The sequence below is a fragment of the Malaclemys terrapin genome, chromosome 14, assembly GCF_027887155.1.
Source record: "Malaclemys terrapin pileata isolate rMalTer1 chromosome 14, rMalTer1.hap1, whole genome shotgun sequence".
Classification (NCBI taxonomy): Eukaryota; Metazoa; Chordata; order Testudines; family Emydidae; genus Malaclemys; species Malaclemys terrapin.
The window spans coordinates 35,767,844-35,789,584 of NC_071518.1; the positions used below are offsets into that span (position 1 = coordinate 35,767,844).

The 21,741-nt window shown below is 41.4% G+C and overlaps 1 protein-coding gene across 3 annotated transcripts in view; it reads left to right on the forward strand.

Moving 5' to 3' along the window:
- The window catches only part of NUP93 (nucleoporin 93), a 130,591-nt gene that overhangs the window by 65,045 nt on the left and 43,805 nt on the right, over positions 1-21,741 (forward strand). For all 3 annotated transcript variants that reach the window (XM_054049223.1, XM_054049222.1, XM_054049224.1), the window contains exons 4-5: positions 15,385-15,447; positions 19,352-19,480. In XM_054049223.1, coding sequence (XP_053905198.1) covers positions 15,385-15,447; positions 19,352-19,480 — 192 coding nt within the window. The remainder of the gene's footprint in view (positions 1-15,384; positions 15,448-19,351; positions 19,481-21,741) is intronic.

Consider the following 21,741-nt stretch of genomic DNA (forward strand, 5'->3'; position numbering starts at 1 on the left):
GAGTTGGCATATTGTTTGCATTAAAGTCCTAAAGCTCATGTGCCTTGTTAATGTAACACACAAATAATGCTTGTACATCAGGAGAGTTCCTTAGCAAGGGTGGAGTACAATCAGGAGAAAAATGGAAGCCTTTTGTCTACAGTGTGTACTTACCAGATTGGTGTAATGGTCTAAGTATAAAAAGTTTAAATCACAGGCGTATACCATACATAGGTAAAGTAGATTTGCAAATAAATAACATTTTCATTAAAATGTATCCTTGATTGCAGTAGGAAATGATTAAAGATATGCTCTTATCACCATGTATTGTAATATATAACCATTCAAATAATAATTGTATAATTATAACAGGCATATTCTTACTGACTTCTGTATTTTTTTATTGTAATGATCAGCACTTTAATCATTCATAAATAATTTAAATGATTAGCTTATGGAATGTATCGGTAACGTGGTATGAAAACATCATTTTTAAAGGCTACGAGATGTTTAAATTTAGTATTTAAAGATATTGTGGTATATTTTAATTTCCTTCCTCAAAATAGCTTTGTCTCCACTATGGAGAAAGGATTTCTGTATTTTCCAAGGGAAATGCTGCCATGTTGGAATTACTTAGTGTTAACCAAGTATCTCTGATTATTTAAAATATTTTGGAATAATGGACAAACTGGCCCCTGTTTATTTTGTGACTTGTCTGGATGATTTTGCTAATGTTTCCTAAATGCTTATTTAAGAGTGCATAACTTCAGAACTGTTGATTGTTTCAAAACACAGTTTTGTATAAATTGTGCTATAGAACGCCTGTAGTTCTTGAAACTGAAATAAATATAACCTCGCCTCTTTTTTTTTGTAGCTTTATCCAGCTTATCGGTTTACGAGCAAAATAAAGTGGATTTTACTTTTGTAAGGTTTTCTTTTGCATGTGGGGTTGTTTTGTTTCAAATTACTGTAAAAATGTTGCAGTAAATAGCATTGTGAAAGTGCTGCAATAACTAAACCTGTCTATGCTCTGATTCTGTATTGGCATCCTGCTTTAACTTGGTTATCATCTTTACAATGCTGGCAGTATTTCAAGGGCTCTCTGAACCAGGCGTTGTCCCTCTGTCAATGGGCGTTGCTGCGCTCAAGCAATGGGCCCTTAAAATATGGATAGATGGTGGAAGGCTCTCACTTCTACCTTTTTTATTCAAGAAGAAAGGTTACTAGTACTCACAAGGATTGTGCAGGAAACAGGTACATGTGGATTGCTGTAACACGTTGAGAGCATGATGTTTAGAATCCTTGCATGTGATTTGGTTTGAGAATGGGAAGTGTGTCAAACTCAAAGCATTAAGCTAGCTAGATAAAGGGGCAAGAGGGGGAGAGACTACAGATATTTCCATTAGATTTTACATAAAATATTTAGTTGAATTTTAAGATGTAACTTTTTTATATATCCCTAAAACTGTGGAAGAATATGTATGCAAATACCGATCAGTAATGTGATCAGTTTCTAAAAAGCTGCAGACATACATGTATTGCACAGAAGCGGTAGGGTTCGTATGCTAAAACAAAACAGGCAGCTCATCATAGAAGAATACAGCCTCTACAGCAGAGGTAGTGAGTGGCAGGGGCTAAGAACGAAAGAAAGATTACATTAAAATGTGGGAAATGGCATGGAGGGGATTGGTTAAGTGTTAATTACCGGACTATTTGTCTAATACACTGTTTGTCTTGACAGTGTTCCAGGAGAGACATGTAGTAATCTAAGAGTGGTCAATCTTTTATGAATCAAATTGGCAGGTTAGCACTCGGATTCTAACTATATTTTCGGAAGAAACTAGTTTTCTATCTGCAGTTCCAGAGAGTTCTTGTGTCTGGTGACACGTTAATGATAATGCTGAGTAAGACCGTCACACATATTGTTAATAGACCGAGTGCTTATCTCCTCAGTGCCTTGTTTGCTGTTCCTTGCACGCCCATTTTGTCTAAGGATTCTTAATGGAACCTGGAGAGAAATCTGCCTGCATGGCGGCTGCACACTCCCTCTGTTCCCCTACATTTACAAGTCTGTCCTTTGGTGCTGACAGATTTCCAGTGACTGGTTTCTCAGTTCAAACAATCTCTCAAGGCTCGTGATCCAGCCCATCAGTGCAGAGAATTGAGGTGTGGTCCTCTGGGGTAACTGTGCGTTGAGCTTTCCTGCCCTTTAGATGCAAGAACACGGCCCTACCGGCAATTAAAAAGGAAAAAGTACAAATGGGGCTTGTCACTAGATTATTTGAGCATAGTTTCATGCTAGAGGAGAGAGCGCACAGCTTCGTTTTCTGGAAAATTGTGTGGTAACTACGGAACTAAAATGGCAGCAGATGTAGTAATAAAATGGCGTCATCAGTAAAATTAGTTTTGGTGGCCTGATTCAGGGTGTTCCTCGGCTTGGTTTCAGGAAGAGATGCCTTCGGTGGCAAGTGTTACCCTGTGGTGCTAGTTATGACTGGCACTTTTTAAGACCAGGCAAGAACACCTGAATCATTTTGATCTTCATTTAACCCCAGTATTCCATTTAAAGGAATGATGTTGGAAGAAGCTGGAATAGTAGCTTACCAGAGTAGATGATCTGAAATGATCTTTCTGTGTTACATTACATTGTTTCCTTATTGCCGTTTATAGACGATAGCACTTTGGATCCCAAAGCCTTTAGAGAGAAATACAGGATAATTTTGTTTATTTCAAGCAAAACCGCTGGTTCCTAAGAACAGCCAAAGTGCAGTGTGTTATTTTGATTTTAGGTACTATGGTGCATACACACTTTTGTAGATTTGCAATAATGTTTCATTGTTTCTGCCATTTTTTTATCAGGATGCTAACGCGGGTGCATTTATAAGACAGGAGAGATACAATAGCTCCATTGATGGTTCTGAACAAAATCCCAGAGCAGACTCATTCTCTGCATTTAAAAATCTTGTTGAAAACAGAAAAAAGACATTCCACTAGTAAATTAGAAAATGGGAGAATTATCTAGGATTGCAGTTTGATAAGATTAGTCACCACCTCAACTTCTGGTGTGTATGGTTCATTCACTTCTGTCTAGAGCGGATGCCATTGCTAATGGTGAAACACCTTGTGCCAAATTGCTTTGGATGAATCAATCTCTTATGCTGAACCAATCTATCAGGGTGGGTCTATCCCCCATTTCAAATAATTGTATTGTGAGTAGTACTATAAATACAATGTTGCCCTTTAACCAAAATGTCAAATTTTAATTGTTTGCTTTCACTAATACTAATGGGAGCTGTGGATGCAATTATTATTATTTTTGTTTTCGGGTATATTGTACCAGTGTTGTTAGCAAGCTGAGCTAGCACATTTGGGATGAACAGTGTAATAGTTGGCCATTCTATCTTAAACAATGTACAAGAGATCAATCACCTGGGTTCTCTTGTTTAGCTTTTGACTTTTCCATCTGGAAAGGTGGCTGCCTTCTTTCTCTGCCCTTTTCTCCCTTCTCAGATATGGTGCATCTATTCTTTGTCATGATATCTAAATAGATCAGGGTTCTTAGTAACGTTACATCTTGTTTATTATTTATACAGTGAACAGAGTCTGTCAAGTGCTTTATAGAACAAATAAGACTTAAGCACTTTGACATTGGAGACTATGGTTTAATTGTAGACATGACACAGAAAGTGAGAGTATGAGGATATCTAACAGTGGAGAGGGGAGGAATAGGAGAAGGGAGGATAATGCTTATAATACTTGTGTGTATCATGTCCATGACTGTCATAAAAGCTGATGCATACAGAGGGATTCTGCAGCATTTCCTACAATCTATCATTTAAAGAGGCACAGTCTCAGGCAATTTGCCCCACATGTAGGTTTTGTAAAAATAACATCATACAAAATCTGACACCAATAGAAATGTTTGTGACTTAAAAAAAAAAAAACACTATAGAAACAGTCTTTTAACTACACATTCCCCTATGCTGTCTGCATTTCAACCACGGCAACGTTGGGAAGGTCTCTTAGAACCCGAAAGCAAAATTGGCTGGTACACAAAAGTGAAACTGGCTATTCTGATTTCATTGTCATGAAATGGGGGGAAAAAACAGCAGAAATATTTTAAAAAATTGATTTTAAAATTTTCAGTTTGCGTGTGTTACAAGTAATACAGGTAAGAGTATGTTTTTGTTAACAATATGATTTTTTTAACCTGATAGAGTCCCTTTTAAGATTAAAAATATGTCCAATTTTATAATTAGGTGTGGGATTATTAAACCTCACAAACTCCTGTGATGTCGGTAAAACAAGACTACAAAACCACATGAATTGAAACATTTCTGTGGATTTCCATGTGCTGTTAGGAAGTGAAGCAAATTGTAACGATCATTTAATGTAATAGAGTAGGAGGTTGCAATAGAGCAAAAGAGGACACCAAACAAAATGATATTGAATTAGAAAAAACCAAAATCAAGCTGAGACTTATTTTCCTATGCCAATAGTGATGATCTCTGCTCAGAAATAATCAGCATGAGTAACACTGCATAGCAGGAATATAGTTATATTTTGTGACTCCAGTGTGAGTGACTGACACTATGTACCAGCAGGGAATAAATGGCAAATACTATTTATAGTCACTGTATACACCTTTCACTCTCCTAGATGGCTGTGTGCAGCCAATATATTTTGGAGAACTAACATTTGTCGCATATGGCACAGTGGAGCTATTTAATATCAGTAGAGAATATTAAGTGTGTATCTGTGCTGAAAGGTCGTCTGGTGGCTAAAGCACAGGACTGGGAGTTAGGAGCTATGGGTTCTAATCCTGGCTCTGCCAATACACCCGTATCTCCTTCACAAAGGTAATGCAAAGATTAACGACGATCTGTCACTTTGAGATCCTTCTGGAGATAGAAGGTGGTAGAAGAGTGTGAAATATAGTTAGTCTGTTAGCTAACAGACAATTGACATTATTCAACCTAGTGAGTTCAGTTGTCGTGTGCCTTGCAGCCGTTGTAAACGTTCTTGTGCTGCCCTCTTAGTCACTCAACCCTGTCTACTTAGTCCACATGTCAAATAGACATACATTTCTTTTCCCATCCTGCTTCCTTTGAAAGTTACCAAGAATGAGAAGCATGATTGAATTGGTCCATCCTCCCTGAAAATGTGGTCATTGCCTGCCTCTTTTAAATCCAGTGTACTGTAATTCGCCATTGTCATATCTGTGTGAAACAGTTAGTCCAAGTGTAATCCCTTTTTCCTTGGTCTTTCATTTCTTTATAGTCTTTGAGTGACTATTTGTTCAGTCACCTTGCCGCTAGCAGTGAACACGCCTGCATGTGTGTTCAATGCCTAGAGCCGTCCTGTGTGCAAAGTTGTGATTTGTGGAGCTTTACTCTGACTCTCAGGATGATGGAACTTGAGAGTGTTTTCAGCAATCCTGCCTCACTGTATCAATCCCCATATGGTGATCTCCTAGCCTGTCTTATGCCCGCTGGAGACTTTGTGGGCCACATTTTCAAAAACTAGTCTCTCTGGTGTTGCAGGTGCAACTGCAGGAACAGTGATAGGCTGCAGATAGATGTTGGGTCTACCTGATTTGTGGGCGCACATGTTGCATGTGTTTAAAAAGCCAGTAGACGCATTCTGTCATTTGTACCTGTCATTGATAGAGGGCACAAAGTTAGTAATCATTATTAGCAGAATAGACCATAAAGGGAGCCTTTTCTCATAGCTCCTCCACTCCTATCAAGATGATGCCAATTCATATCTCTTATCCTTACCTTAGAGGCATTATGTCTGTCAGGGGAGAACATTTCACATCTCCATTTGCCAGATCCAAATGGTTTCATCAAGAGCCAAAGATCATGCACCATCTGCTCCACGAATCTGCGAACTTCAAGAGAAGCTGTTCTTTCAGCAGTTTCGAGAGCTTTCCCTGCTGTAGCTAAAAGCAGTACTGACATTACTGCAATAGAACCCCGCAAAGCTGCATCCGAAAACTCTGTTTCTAGCACAGATCAGCTTGTCTAAAGTGGTTAAAACAGTCCTAGCAAAGATGTCTCACTGCAGGCACTAATCTACAGCATGGAGCAATTTGCTTGTAAATATTTGCCCTAGGCTCACTGTGTAACACAGAGATTAAAAGCCGCATTTAAAATTGAGCACTACATCAATGATACCCTGACAGAAGGGCAGAGAGGTCCTGCTCCACCTGATGCCACCTTTTAAAGCAAAAGTTGCAACCTGCGGCTTCAAAACAGCATGCAGCATCCTTGAACAGCCTTCCTGGCAAATGACAGATACCCCCTTTTTAGTTTTGCAACATATGATGCCCCCTGCTGAGTTTGAACAGTTAGTTCTATGCATAACTACCCAGCCAGAAATTGTGCCGCTATACTAAAATATGTTACTGTGGCTATATGTCAGCTCTCTGTACAGCATTTTGTTGCTGTAGGAGTAATTTCTGTGGTCCTCTTCGTCTGTAGTGGATTAACACATATTAAAATATATATGAAAGTAGCCTTGCAAAATTCAACTTGCTTGAAGCAGTGTGTTGCATAGTTTTTTGCTTTGCTTTTAAAAAAAGCGCAAGTGAAGTATCTTTAGGACCATCCCTGTGACCAAATGATTGAGTTGTGTTTGTGCCTGAGTTGGTACATTTTCATGACTTAATATGTTTGAAATACTAACCACTGCAAAACGTATGTTACTCTCTGACCTTCAATTTAAAATGAATTAAATATGACCCACCATCCCATGGTGCTCTTAGACATGGTGGCAGTGGGGAACTGGTTGCCAACCTCTAAGAATGCAGCCAAAAGAGCAATAAATCTCCCTTGAGCAAACTATTTGAATTTCTCAGTGCAGCGTTCTGTGTAACGATGATTGACACTTACATTTTACCCCCTTAAACTTCAACATGTTTACTCCCTCTGATGCCGAGTAGCTGATTCCGGACCATGGGGAAATATGAATATTTCCAGTGTGCTCGGCTGCCTTTTTTCAGCTCAATCAATAATGGAAATCTCTTCCCACTTCAGAAATTCCTGTAGGATTTCCTAGCATAAACATAATGACAGGGAACTAATGCTTATTTGCAGTTTGACAAGCTCAGCTGCCTTTCTCAAACTCTGCCAACTTTCCATTCTGCTAAGCCCTGAAGTGCTAACTTCACCTCTCATTGAGTGTTAGCTTTTATCTTGTCTAATTTAAGGGTAGAAGAGGTAGGTCTCATTGCGGTTCTCCATTGAGACCATCTGTTCTGCCATTGAGCCAAGGACATGTTCCCTTCACAAAGACCAACTCATTTGCAAGGTGTGTGTTTTTGTTGAACAATTAATACTCAAGACATTGCTCTATACAGTGTGGCTACCCCTGTTCTACCTTCCTTCTTCACTTATCCATGCATTCTAACTTAGGACTTGACCATCCAGTCCTTACTTGCACGCAACTTCCATTGGACTTCTAGTGCCCACTAACGCTAATTTCAGATTTAAGTGGGAGCTTGTTGTGAGTAAGGACTTCTGGATTGGGTCCTTGGCAGTGGGATCTACTTTTGCCCCATCTAAAATTCCCTAAGAGGAAAATCAGTTGTATAAAGCTTGCTGTGTCTTTCGGTCTCAGGCAGTAGATCCTAGGATAGCTGCCATGATACTTTGGAAGAAACCGTATACCTCGTATGCATGCCAAAATCTGTACCTGCGTCCAAAATCTATGCACAAGCTGAATCTACAGTAGAACCTCAGAGTTACGAACACCAGAGTTACAAACTGACCGGTCTACCACACTCCTCAGTTGGAACTGGACGTATGCAATCCAGCAGCAGTAGAGACAAAAAAAAATAAAATAAAATAAAATAAAAAGCAAATATTGTACAGTACTGTGTTAAATGTAAACCACTAAAAAAGGGAAAGTTTAAAAAATTTTTGACAAGGTAAGGAAACTTTCTGTGCTTGTTTCATTTAAATTAAGATGGTGAAAAGCAGCATTTTTCTTCTGCATATTAAAGTTTCAAAGCTGTTTTAAGTCAATGTTCAGTTGTAAACTTTTGAAAGAAAAACTGAAATGTTTTGTTTTGAGTTGCAAAGATTTCGGAGTTACGACCTGCATTCCCGAGGTGTTGGTAACTCTCTGAGTGTCTAATGTATTTGTTTTGCTGTTATATCAGCTACAACGCAAAAACCCTCAAAAGATCTGCAAAAACTCCCAAAGGATGTGCGATCTCAGAAATGTGAGAGGAGCCTGAGCAAAGCCGAGTACTACATGTGCGACTCTGGAAAGTCCTCATCTTCCACAGAGGCACGGAATTACTACTAGGGGCATGGCCACACCAGATCATGTTACTTGGAGCCCATCTGTCATAAAAACAGCAAAGGTGTAACCAATACTGGTAGACAATCCGTTATATACAGTAGGGCCTCTTATTGTTTCAGTAACCTCCAGGCAGTTTTGCTGTATATTGCAGGTTTCCAGACTGAGCTATCTTTGAAAGTAAAGCATGTCAAGGCATACCAATGCTAGGAGTATATTCAAATAGTTATCCGACTCTTTCTTAACCAAAGTATCAGAGGGGTAGCCGTGTTAGTCTCGATCTGTAAAAAGCAACAGAGGGTCCTGTGGCACCTTTAAGACTAACAGATGTATTGGAGCATAAGCGTTCGTGGGTGAATACCCACTTTGTCAGACGCATGCTAAAGTAAACCACTGCAAATAGAAATAATTATAAATAAATCAAGATGCTTCATCTGGAGCTTCCATCGCCAATGTATAGAGGCCACCACTGAAGAGTGGCTCTGTTGCCCATTATATAACTTTCTCTCCCACTTTTTACCCAAATAAATTTCAATGTACTCAAAATCCAGTTATTTTAAGAATCTATAACTGGCCAAAAGCTACTGGTTTAACCCAGTTGGGAGGGAAAAAAAGGTCTCAAACTGTTCAGTTTATTTTCTCCTTTCTTTCCATGCCAGTGAAAAAGGAAACTTTGCCATCCCATAAAAGGCCCCAGTTCACTGAGTTGGCAACATTTGCTTCCTCGGAGGGCTGGAATACTGAGAGCAAGTATTAAAAGTATGGCCTGTTTGGTGGAAGTAATTAAGATCGTTCCATCAGCTAGGTGAGAATCTACTAACCTTATTTATTGCAGTAAATGAAAGAGACTTTCAGTCCTTTATCCAAAGGAGACCACTGAGACACACATTCCCTTTCTCAGCAATAATTAATTTTTTACGGAAACGCTTCCTTTCTGGGATTCAAACGTAAGCAGGAAGGTGCTGACTCCAGTCATTTCAGCCTTCTTGTCAGACAATGAAGGCAATAAAACTAACAGATATCAAATGATTTCAACCTTTGAGAGAGTAATCAAATGGCAGAGATGGTCAAGCTTTATGCCTTCTTGGAGTTCTAGGTGTAGCTGTAAAATAACCTCTTACGCCGCCGCTTCCTTAGAAGATAATGCCTTACAAACCGAGGTTCGGGGTTTTTTGTAAATTCTAGAAAACCTTATTTTACTGTCAGTTATTATGGTAGAAGACTTATTTACCTAGGAAAGTGGTCAACGTGCCTTAGAATAGACCATGTCGTCTCTACCCTGAAGTCTTATCCACCTCTCATGTTTAATTTACAAGTTAACTTTTAGCACAGGCTTAGAGATTCTTTTTGATCAGAGACTGTAGCTACATTATTCTGTAAAGTGGACAAAAGTGAGGATGGATTATTATAGGGAGGGCTGAGAGAACTGCATACTATTAAGGTAGTCCAGCACTTCCCATTATGAGACCCTGTTTTCAGAAACGTATAAGCATGCCGAACTTTAATAATTTGGGCTGAATTTTTCCGTGCCATATGTCTGCCTTAGGCTCATTGTTTTTCTTTGAAAATGTCAGCCAAAACGGTCCAGACATTTCTGAGAACGAGAGTAGAGAAAATACATTGGTTTGCCCACATTAAAAAATGTCTGGCAACCTTTTCTTTGAATAGATCTAGTGCCCTCAACTCAGGGACCTGAAATTTGGCAGGGTGGTGGCCTTGGTGTCATGGATGTACCTTCTGCCATCTCCCTGAAAATTTGCCCAGAGCTGGCCAAGTTATGAGCCTTAAAAAAATTGCAGTTCGTACATGCTCAGTAGAGACTTGTTAGAGCTTCACAGCTAAATTCCCTGAAGAATCCATCCATCCTGCACTGGGATTCTGCAGCCTGGTGCTGCAGGGGACTGAGCAGGACTTTCCCTGCAAATGCAGCTCTGGGCTGCTGAGGGCTGGGCATTAGAACTGAGATCAGGGAGACTATATTTCTTGTGCTGTCATGATCCCTATGTTCACACCCAGACAGTGAGGAGAAGGAGGAAGCTACCTGATACAGATGCAGAAGGGACAAAAGCTGGCCCTGGGGAGGGGCTGGTATTGGAGGGTGGGGGGAGACTAGGACTGGCTGGGGAAAAGGCTGAGATTGGAATGACAAATATAAGTATTGGAGACTGGGACTGGTAGATGAGGGGAATGTGAAAATGGTATGAGGAGCTGGGGTGGGGAAGAGAGAGGAAGGGGATAGGACAGAAAGGGTCTGTACCCACTAAAGGGTGCCCTTCTCCAGAGTCTGGAATGGAACCCGAGATTCCAGTGTTTTACTATTCCTCTGCTGTCCGCAAATACCTGTGAAACCTATTGGCAGAGCGTGTCATCCCCCTTAAATGCTGGCTCTCATAGAAGATAACAACCTACTGCTGGTATTGGTTATGCTATTAGCTCAAGTGGCAGAGACCTCTGCAGTAGATCTAAAGGTTCCAATCCTGCTGACGACCCGTGTGGGTGTCAAATTTGCCACATTATGGAATTTCTGTTCTCCATTTTGCTTGTTTTAAAATTCTATGAAACTGTTCACACACAAACTATGTTAAAAGAATATTATTAAGGTTGCAAAGTCAAGTACTCAAAAACAATCTTAATTCATCCCCTTTGTGTGTATGCATTGTGATATAATCTTGAATTACATGATCACATGGTATTTTTTCCAGAGGACCACTATCTGATTCAGCCCACAGGATGGACATGCCCTGGAGGATGAATCAAGGTTGTGTAGTGAAGGCGTCCGTTGTCCTTAGGATCTCTGCTTCTTTTTGTTGCAGAAGTTGGAAGGTGTGTAGTGAATGAGGCAGAGGATTGCAGGAAGTCAAAGCATGGTCTCATAGTTAAGGCAGCTAAATGCTGCCCACGAGAACTGGAGTCTATCCCTGCCTCTGCCACAACATTCCTGTGTGATGCTAGTCAAGTCACTTAAACCTAACTTTTCACAGGTTGTCACTAGTGTGTTCCTCTTTTTCTATGGCACTGACTTGGTACGCTGGGGTCTGATTTGCAGAAGGCTGAGCACTCTCAGCTGCGACTGACATCAATGGGAGCTGTGCTTTGCACGTATAAAGTGTTATGTAATGCTGTGTAATCTGAATTATCAGGTCCTAGGAGTCTCAAATTGGCACACACAATTAGTGAAAACTTGATCTTAAAATCTGTGTGCCTCAGTTCTCCAGCTGTAAAATTGGTATAATGCCACCCCTTCATCTCACAGGAGTGTTGTGAAAATAAATGAATTAATATTTATGGAGTACATCTCTCTCCCCCAACCCCACTCGCATCCCAATCCTACCACCCTCCCTGGTTCGAGAGAGGATTTTCCTCAAAGCAGGTGTATGCAAATATTAATCTGTGCTTAAAACAAAAAACCATATGCCACTAGGTGGCAATGTAATCAACATGTAAGGAATATTTTTAATGTATGCCAGTTCTGGTTACAGACCCAGATGGAACAAGTGCCAGAATTTATTTTTGTTAAAACAAAGCATGAATTAAGTAGCTGGGATTAATTCCAACAGCAGCTGCTGGAAGCTCCCCCTTCAGAAGTTGAATGATTAGCTTCCGCTTAACTTAAAAAGTGGTTGTCATGTTCCAGACCTAAGTTTAACATGAGGTACATCTTCATTTTAAATCAATCTGTTTTCTTAGGATAGATACTGCGAGGTTTATTGCAGGTTTTTAAATCAATAGAACCATATATTCCAAGGCTAGAAAGGATCATTGTGGCCATCTAGTCTGCATAACGCAGGCCATAGAATTTCACCCAATAAACTCGTCAACAGGCCCACGACCTCTGGTTGAGCTAGAGCATATCTTTCAGAAGGCTTTCAGTCTTGGTTTTAAAACTTCATGGCAGAGAATCCACTGCATCCTCAGGTAAACTGTTCCATTGGTTAATTACCCTCACTGTTTAAAAAAAAAAAAAATAATAATAATAAAAATATTGCACCTTATTTCTTAGCCAGGTACATGAGCAGTCATCACATCTCTCACCTCACCTCCCTTGGGGACAATATTCTGGGCTCTGCTCATATCACAGTAACCGCTTTCCCCCGTGAAATCAATGATGTCCTCCCTTCTGTGCTGTTGGCTATTCTCAGGGGAGTCACAGACTCTAGTACAGGCCCTGGACATCTGAGTTCACGGAGCTCACAGTGGATGGAGGAGAGTTGAGCTTTACTCAGTGCGGTGAGGAGTGCATAATTCTTCTCCATTACATCATGGTACAGCTCTGACTGCCACTCCTTGAAGAGAGTTCATTCATCAGAGGAGAAATAGACACAGGGCCGGTGCAAGGAAATTTCGCGCCCTAGGTGAAACTTCCACCTTGCGCCACCCCCCCAGCCCTGCGGCAGCTCCCGCCGACTCCTCCCCGCCTTGAGGCGCCCACCCCCTGCGGCAGCTCCCCCCCTTCCCTCCGTGGCAGCTCCCTCCCCTGGAGAGCCGTGCGGCAGCTCCGTAGCCCAGCTCACCTCTGCTCCGCCTCCTTCCTGAGCACGCTGCCCCCGCCCTAATTCTCCTCCCCTCCCAGGCTTGCGGAGCCAAACAGCTGATTGGTGCTGCAAGCCTGGGAGGCGGGAGAAGTGGAGGGGCGACCGCATGCTTGGGGAGGGGGCGTAGGAACGCTGTTAAAAAAAAAAAAAAAAAAAAAAAAAAAAAAAAAAAAATTGGGGGCACCGCTTTTTGGCGCCCCCGAATCTTGGCGCCCTAGGCAACTGCCTAGTTTGCCTTAATGGTAGCACTGGCCCTGAATAGACAACAACCTCATCAAGGGTCACAGGGACCTGGGATCTCCAGGGTTACACTCAGCACCTTCAGCTTCCATCCCATCCAGACACCTGCAGCTCTGGGTCTCGGAGGAAGGGTTTTCTCTGTGAAAAATGAACCACAATGACATATGGCACAGGAGGCATGTGACATTCTCTGTAACCTCAGCGTCCTCCTGGCAGGAGAGGAAACTTGTCCTCTGCTTGGTATGCTGGACAAAGAGCCTTGATATCCTAGAGGCCCTGCTTGTTAGAAACAAGCATTATTGCTCAGAAGGCACTTAAATTTGAGAGAAGCACTCAAGGAATGACTCCCTGAAGATACCAGCAAACCTTCTTGATTAGTGATATTGGAGGTGGGGGGGGGGGGGGGGAGGTTAGCAGAGGAGGCAATCAACGATTCAGTCCTGTCCCAGTCCGTAGGTGACTAGGGCAGTCACTGACAGTTGTAGTGATAGTCCCCAACCCTACTGTTCAAATGCAGCACACAAGGATCATCTGTCTTGATTTATCTTTAGAATTTGAAATTCATCCTTCCTGGGTGCTCAAGTTTATTTAAAAAAAAAATCATTCAATAAAGGCAAAACATACGTCACCTGCATGGGCTGTCTGTGTAATGTTGCCGTCAAATGGCTGGGGCACAGAGAATAGGGCCCTGTTATTGTTGTCAGCTAATGAGTTCTCTAGTTGCTAAACTGGTTCAGGCCTGGATTTTGGAGGGGGAACTGAAAAACAAGGCTTCACGTTCTGGTTACCTGTGTATGTATGACTTATATAGCAATTGTCTGACTGTAATACGTACACGTGTGCACACATGCACAAAGCTCTGGATCTGTAGTGCCAGTGTGTGACTAATCACCCAGTCAGTGCCATGTTTGTATTAAAAAAATACCGTCCTCCCCCCCAAATTAAAAATGTAACACTCGAGATTGTATAAAACTGTCCTCCACTCTGTCACACTGCACAGCTTCGCTTGTGTAGGACCTATGGCAGATACCCTCCGTAAAGGGCTCAAACGTGTCTGAAACGGAGTGCTGTCCTATCCCGTGGAAGTCAGTGAGAGTTGAGGAAGTTCAGCACTCCTCAGGACCCCTTCAGCACTAATTTGGGAACGAGGAGTGGTACTGATTGTAAGATCTGCGGGGCAGGGACCATCTGTTTGTTGTGTGTGTGCAGTGCATAACACAATTGGACTCCGATTCCTGATTGGGACCACTAGGTGCTGCCACTACCATATATTCTTATGATTAGTGCATACAACATCAAAGGTAAAACATGCTGACCTCCTACTCTTAATCTGCGAGCTTTCTTCAGTTAACACACACAGTTTGAAGTTATTCCTATTTTATCAGTCATTGTACTTGATATTTTTAGGGGAAATGAAAGTTGGTGGGTAGTTTTTTTTATTTTTAAGGCTTACTAATGAGTTGACTCCAAGTCCAGGGATAGCAAACCTGGATGATTTGGTAATTGGAGATGCATCGCAGCAAAATTACAAAATAAAGAGATGTGAATTCTGCGCTAATAATTCTGCATCTTGGTTGGTCTTAGTGCTTGCTTCTGAAGGTAATGAATGAGATCCACTGCAAATCTTTGAAATACAACATGTTCTTGCTGATGAAGAGTAACACAAAAATAACATGCAGGTGCAGGCAAGGTATTAACTGCAATGGCTTGCATGTTTTGCTAACCTAGACCAGCCATGCGTGAGAAAAAAATAATCTAAATAGATTTTTAAAAAATCCCCTTTTTTTGATGTGCTGAGGGGAGGAGGGAAAAGACTGTTTGCAAACTTTTCCAGAGTGTTTTTCAACTGTTAGTCATTTTACCTGTGTGCAACTCATTTCCTTAAGCTCTTATTCATGCTTTCCAGTTGGCCTCTAAGACTCTGCCCTTACCTGAAGCTGTGAAGTCCAAACCTTCTTTACTTACCAAGGTCCAACAATCTTATCTCAGCTTATCGCTCTAACAAGCTTTCACCCGGGTTCCCTCAAATGGGGAGCGAGAGGAAGCAGTTGCTGGGACACAGAGATAAAAGAGAATAGAAGCAGGACCCTTCACTAGGATTTAATGCATATTAAAACAGGGGATTAATGTATTTTCATTTTCACATTGAGCTTTATGGGCATCTTACTGTACCTTGAGTGAAATAAAATGACCTTTAAATTCCTCGGGGGTGGATTGGGGAGAAAGCTGCTAGCACTTCTTAAAGTTGAAAGAGCTGAGTAGTGCAGTGTGCATCTGATGTAAGGCTGATTTTCAACTGAAACTGTATTTCTCCTTTCCATAGGGATTCCTGAAGAATGAAAAAGATAATGCTTTGCTGTCAGCCATTGAAGAGTCCAGGAAAAGAGTAAGTTGGAAAGTAGTATTAAAAAAAATCCTGAAGGACAGTTCTACAAATGAAATGCTGTATTTGATAAACAGACAAAATTTAAAAGCTCTTGAATCTTTCACAGTGTATGGAACAATTATAAATGGCTAGTACTACTTATTCCTTGCTCTATAAATAGAGTAAAATTAGTTTTCGTGTACATAGCCTTTGAAACTGTAGTTTCAGAAAGTCCTTGCAGTATAATGAGTTGGATTCTGAGAATGTGGTAATTCTGTTAATGAGTGGGGTAGCCGTTATGGGTTTGACAATAGACAATAGATCGGAGACCCACACAACACAGAGTATTGGACATTAGAACCTCTTTATTAAAGTGGCAACATCCTCTTTGTGACACTGAGAAACACTCTGACCCTTACTTATTAAGAAATGTCTTGGGGAGGGAGCAGACCCCCCAAATGATAACTTTCCATAAAAGGACAATATGCAGTGAATTCACTGTAAGTATGTCTCAGTTTACACGTGCATATGACAAGTTGTGATGTTCTCTACATACAGTGAGTACTTGTGTTCAGAGTCCAGCAAGCAATAGTGCTATGAGATTTAACTATTGTGTGTGTATATATATAACATTCAAAGCGTCCTTATTAAATGGTTTGGTTTTTAGTGAGTAAATGTTCAGAGCTAAATTTTTTGTGTATAAAAATGATATTCGCTGAAGCTATATGCAAAAATATTGCAGCACTGTGTTTCTATATACACACAAACACTTGTTTTAATAATTGGTATTTCTGTTTAACCATAAAGGTAATGACACCGCAGTGAAAATATGGAGCCTAGCTGGATCCAGTCCTGACTATATAAGAGTATTTAATATTATACAATAGGGAAGAAACAAAAATCTCATGACCAATTTATATGCAGGCACCACAATTAAATGTTTGCTGTCAAATGCCATGGCCTTTTATGAAGTCATATATACTGATGCGTGTTTTTTCCAAAGGACAGTATCCTAACATTGGGCCATAATGCGATTGAAAAAAATGAGTGCAGCCAACCAGAACATTTAGTCACACAGCACAGTGCAAAATTGTGGGTGTATGTGAAAGAGAGTTGGATGCGGGAAAGGAAGTGAGATCGGGGTAGTCAATAGGCAGACGGCGGGCCAAATCTGGACTGCCAGACACTTTTGAACGGACCCTGAAATCTTTCTATTTACTTATTATCATTATTGTTGTTGTTTTTATATTATTTTCTCTGGACCTTGAATATACCTTGACCAAGAAATTTAGACCTTGACAAAAAAAAATAATTGATTACACCTGATCTAAGATAATCTCCTCTCTATCTGGAGCTATTGGACATGTTAGGATATTTCCTGTCTCATTTGTTCGTGGCTACTTGTCACCATCACACCAATAATGAATGGGACTGCAATGAAGCAACATCTCTTCTCTAATGCTGTTGCTGAATGAATAATGAGCAAACTCTTTTCCTTCCGTGAGTTTAAAAGTCATATCTGAAGGGCTCAGCGTCTCAGCAGTTTAGTCACTTTAGAGAGAAACTATCTTTGTTTCCAAGATAAGGTGGTCTCGTTTACTTCCCTGAATTTCGGAAAGGCTGAGAGAACTGGGCAACGTAGGGACTGACCCTGAAAGGTGCTGAGCATGAACTCCATGTGAGTTGTAGGTGTTTAGCACTTTCAGACCCTTAATCGTTGCTTTCCATGCCTCACTGGGGCCTATTTGTGTTTCTTACAACGTTCCGTGGCTCCTCCCGACAACACCTGCCTGCAGTCCAGTTCCCCATGTTGCATACTGTTCTCCTGGCCAAGGTTAAGGTGGGCTGCCTTCAGCGTCTGTGAGCTCCACTCCTGAATGGGATGCTGGCATGGCACTCCCAGCCTGGCAAGCAGGTGACAGAAAGTGGGAAGTGTTTTTGCCGTGAAACCTAGCTCACTGAAATCCAGTGCCACTTCTGTCCCGGAATCCAACCTCCTACCCCATAAGAAGAGTCAATTAAGTCCTAAAGTACCTCTTCTTATAGCTTCTAGGTCTTCAGCAGGCCAAGTGATTGTTCTGTTATCATCTGCGGTGATTCCCCTCCCAAGCAGATGGAATACAGTCCCTGCATTCTGTACGTTGTTTATAAGACAGAGGCCCTAGTCAGGATCAGGGCCCCATTGTTCTAGGCACTGTACAAACACATAGTATGCCACTTAGATATCCTGAATTTTTATCTCTCTTCCCTAGTTTTTTCTTTTTAAATTCTTTAGGGGCGAAGTAATAATACAATGAAATCTTTATTTTAACTGGACTGCCCAAGAGCCCACCAAAACTAGCTGCCTAATAGAAGGGCTAATCTTTTCAACGTAGGTGGAACAAATTTGACCTGGAAACCTTGGGTTTACTCTAAAGTCAAGAACAGAGAAGGATGTGGGACAGGGAAGGTTGCCTGAAGAAATAGTCCTAGGTGCAGATTTCACTCACGTCACTCTTTATTGTTTCTGTGAGGGAGGCCTCCCACCCCCGGTTTGGAATGGGCTGACTTCTCCTCACACCCTGAGTGACAGATAGCTCTGCTTCCATATTGAAAAAGCATTAGCACCTCCAGTCTCCAGCAGAACCTGGATCTGACCCGGCCTCCCAGTCTCCCTAGCTTGGGGTATAATGCAGCGTGGTGGCAGATATGCCTGTAAAAAGGCACATCAGGTAATGGTGGCAGTGTGGGGACGGCATGATGGCCTCAGAGCAGATCCCTTTTGCCTAGTCTGTCACCTGCAGCTGTTCATTACCCCAGAAAGAGGTGTCTTGTCATCTCTTCCCTCACTGATAGGCACCCAGCAAATGGATGGACTGACCAAAATGGGACTTACCCTGGTTGAGATGTAGGTCTGGAGCAGGGCACAGTCGGCGGGGTGGGGGGACTCCCAGCTCTATCCCCTTCATCTCCTTACTGAACTCACCTTCTAACAGCCCTAATGGTGTGGAGCAGCCAGCTTCTACTTGTCCCTGGACAAGGTTTTGAGATGCAAAGGGGGCAGTTCTAGTTGTGTTTATTGCCAGTTTTCCTATTAGCTATCTAGTAGTATTGGATACCGAGGAAGTATTTGACCAGTGATGTGAGGTGGCTGTAGTGTAGAGGGGTAGCGCTACCTGCCTCTGACGGAGCAACAACGATCAACCCATTCCTAACTGGTGGTCTTCCATGCAGAAAGTGAATACACAAGGCAATTTCAAATGTTCCTCGAAACCTAAAAGCGGAGCAGACGTTGCAGACTATGATTCCCTTACTTCCATTTAATTGGGCAATCTGATACAGAATTAAACCTGTAGTTAAGATGATAAGAAATCTTTTCCTCTTTTGGTACAGCAGGTCTGTGGACAAATACTGCATCATCTGTATTTCTACTCCAGACTTTTTGGCAACAGAAGCTGCAGTTGACACCAACTGATGAAAGTTGGGAGTTCAACCAATTCCCTGTGGTGTGTCTGGTAGAGATGGAATGAACCTCAGATTGCTCTGTGTGTTGCATCAGTAATGTACATCTTTGAAAGCAAATCTATTAATGTTATCTGTATTACAGTAGTGCCTAGAGGCTTCAACCAGGAGCAGGGCTCAATTGTGCAAGGCACTCATTTTACAGAGCTAGACATGTGTTAAAATGCCTTCGTTTTGCTAGCCCTTTGCTTGTTTGAATCATCAAAAACCTGAACGATACTACCTTCTAAATTATTTACTGCTGGACATTGGCTCTAGGGCTCTCTCAACATTCGTTAAACTAGTTAATGTTTTTCTTTACTTTTGATTCCTGTCTGTGCTTTACTTACAGCAGAACTAGTTAGTGGTTATAATTAATGTTGTCCTTTAAAGAGTATTTGGTGTTTCTGGGTGTTCCTTAGCTTTTATTTTTCTCTGCTAATAGACCTTTGGTATGGCTGAAGAGTACCACCGAGAATCAATGCTGGTCGAATGGGAACAGGTGAAACAAAGGATCCTTCATACGCTACTTGCTTCAGGAGAAGATGCTCTTGACTTTACCCAGGAAAATGAGGTATTTCTGAAATTTGATAAACATTGTGTGTGGTTCTATACAATACACTCACAGCTAGTATTCCAGTGTTGCTGAATTCAATAGGGATTATTGTACAGATACGATTGTGTGAAAAAAGAGAGGTTGTGGTATTTAGTTAAAAACCTCTCGTGAATTCTAAAGTGACCAGGACGTTTTAAAATGATTTTTATTTACTGAGTGATTTATACAGTAGAACACTTATTGTTGTTCCCATTTATTATGCAACAGCTTACACAGGTTGGAACTTGTTAGACACGTTGATCCCATCAACACCATTGCGGAGAACTTTGCCTGCAGTAATACCCAGGCAGCTCTGGTGAAGTCATTGTTGCTGCCTGGGTATAACTGCGGGTAGTGTCTAAACCTTACTCTTACCCTGTATCTCTCCAATATCATCTTGTACCAGCCTAGATAGATGGTATTCCTTCTACCTACAGCGGGCAGCTACATTCACTTGTTTGATTTGTCATGGGCTGACTTGGAGAAACCAAATGAACAGAGAAGTGTGGGAGTGTGATTTGGGTCAGGAGGGTTTTATCCTCCAAATTTCTCTGTGCTGAGACCAGTTTAACTGCAAGCCGCCTCTAATTCACATGCTTCAAACAGCAAATGTCACAGCTTGGGCTCCTATTGAAGGTGCCATTTTCTACGGAGGTTGGTGTTTTATGCTTCTGAGACCTCATCTGTATGTTGGTTCGATGCAAATTAATTAAAATGAATAAAAGAGTAACAAAATCATTTAAGGAAAGCTGGATACATACTCATGTGCAAATTTAAAAAAAAAAATTACCCAGTATATTCTTTTTTTTCAAAAAACCGACATTGTGAGCATAACTGCACACAGCTGAGCGCAAAGCTATGGTAACGCTACTTCTTTTGTGCTGGGAGCACCAGGCCAAACTAGGTCCCTGGAGTGTGCAGTTACATCCCAGCCCACCAGCCACTGTTCCATGCAAAACTATAACCTTGAAGAGGAGAAGCAGTGTATTACTGTGCTTAAAAGTCTGAAAACAGTCCCGTTTTTTAGCCTTGCTTTTTTCTCTTCTCTTCTGTAAAGCTCCTGTTCATTGGAGCAGTTGATGGCACTGCAAACTGCGGAGTGTTATTATTATTTTTTTTTTCAATACTGGTGTTAATGGGCTATGGTCTGTATGGGGATTTGGAAATAATTAAAAGTTGTTAATGAAATGTTCCTCCTTGATTGCTGATCCCTTAAATATAGGTTAATCCAGTTAATACATTTCTTTTTATGGAAACCCCCTCCCCCTGGAAGGTATTTTACTGGTGCTTTACTGTGGCTTCCCGGCAGGCTGTCCAGCTTTGCTGTATTAGGAATGGCAAATAATGCAAGCTAAACTAATTTAAAACTAGGCAAGACCATCCCATTGTCTACAGACTCCCACGTCGCAAGCCTCAGAAGCTATTCTGGTATTTTCCAGCATCTTAATTGTGCGTGCGTGTGTGTGTGTGTGTGTGTGTGATCTATTTGAAGTTTTCTTTTGCTTTTCTTTGAAACATCAGCTATTGGCTGCTGGCAAAAACTGGATACCGTAATTAGTAGCCCAACGGACGGCTCTGATTATGGCAAATCTTGTCTTCCTACATCTTTGATATCAAAATGGACACTAACCTCCTCCAAAGCACTTAAGACACAGAGTGACACCTGGGTGGAAAGAGATTTCCCCCAATAATTTTTGTGAATGAGTTTTATAGAATGATAGTGCAGATCCAGTCTCTATACTCCACTCTCCCCTTCAAAGCTCTTGTGGTATCAGTGTGTCATTTCAAGAGCATTTAAAATCCTTGATATATTCCAGTCCTTGCCTTGAGAAGTCAAAGGTCTGAGAGGTTTGAAGTGCATCTACTGTGTTAAAAGCCGGTTATCTAACCTCCCCACAGCAGGTTGTTCTTCTAAAGCCTTGTTCCAGTCAAATACATTTTGTGTGTGTGTGTGACACAAACAGACCCAGTGCGTAGAATATAGCAGAGGCTTAATTGATATCCTTTGGAGATGCAGAATCAGTTGAAAAGGCACAGCTCCAAACACAGCAGGAGGCAAGCCAGCCAGTGAGCCAGTTCTCAGGCTTTGGGCAAGCCAATTTGGGCAGACTGAAATACCAGTACATTACTCATGGAAATAAGACCAATTAACAGGCAAAGCGTGCAATTCAAAGAAGCCAGCACAGGACTTGCTTCTGAGTCCTCCCTCCCCCCGCCAACTATTTCTCCCAAAAAACATG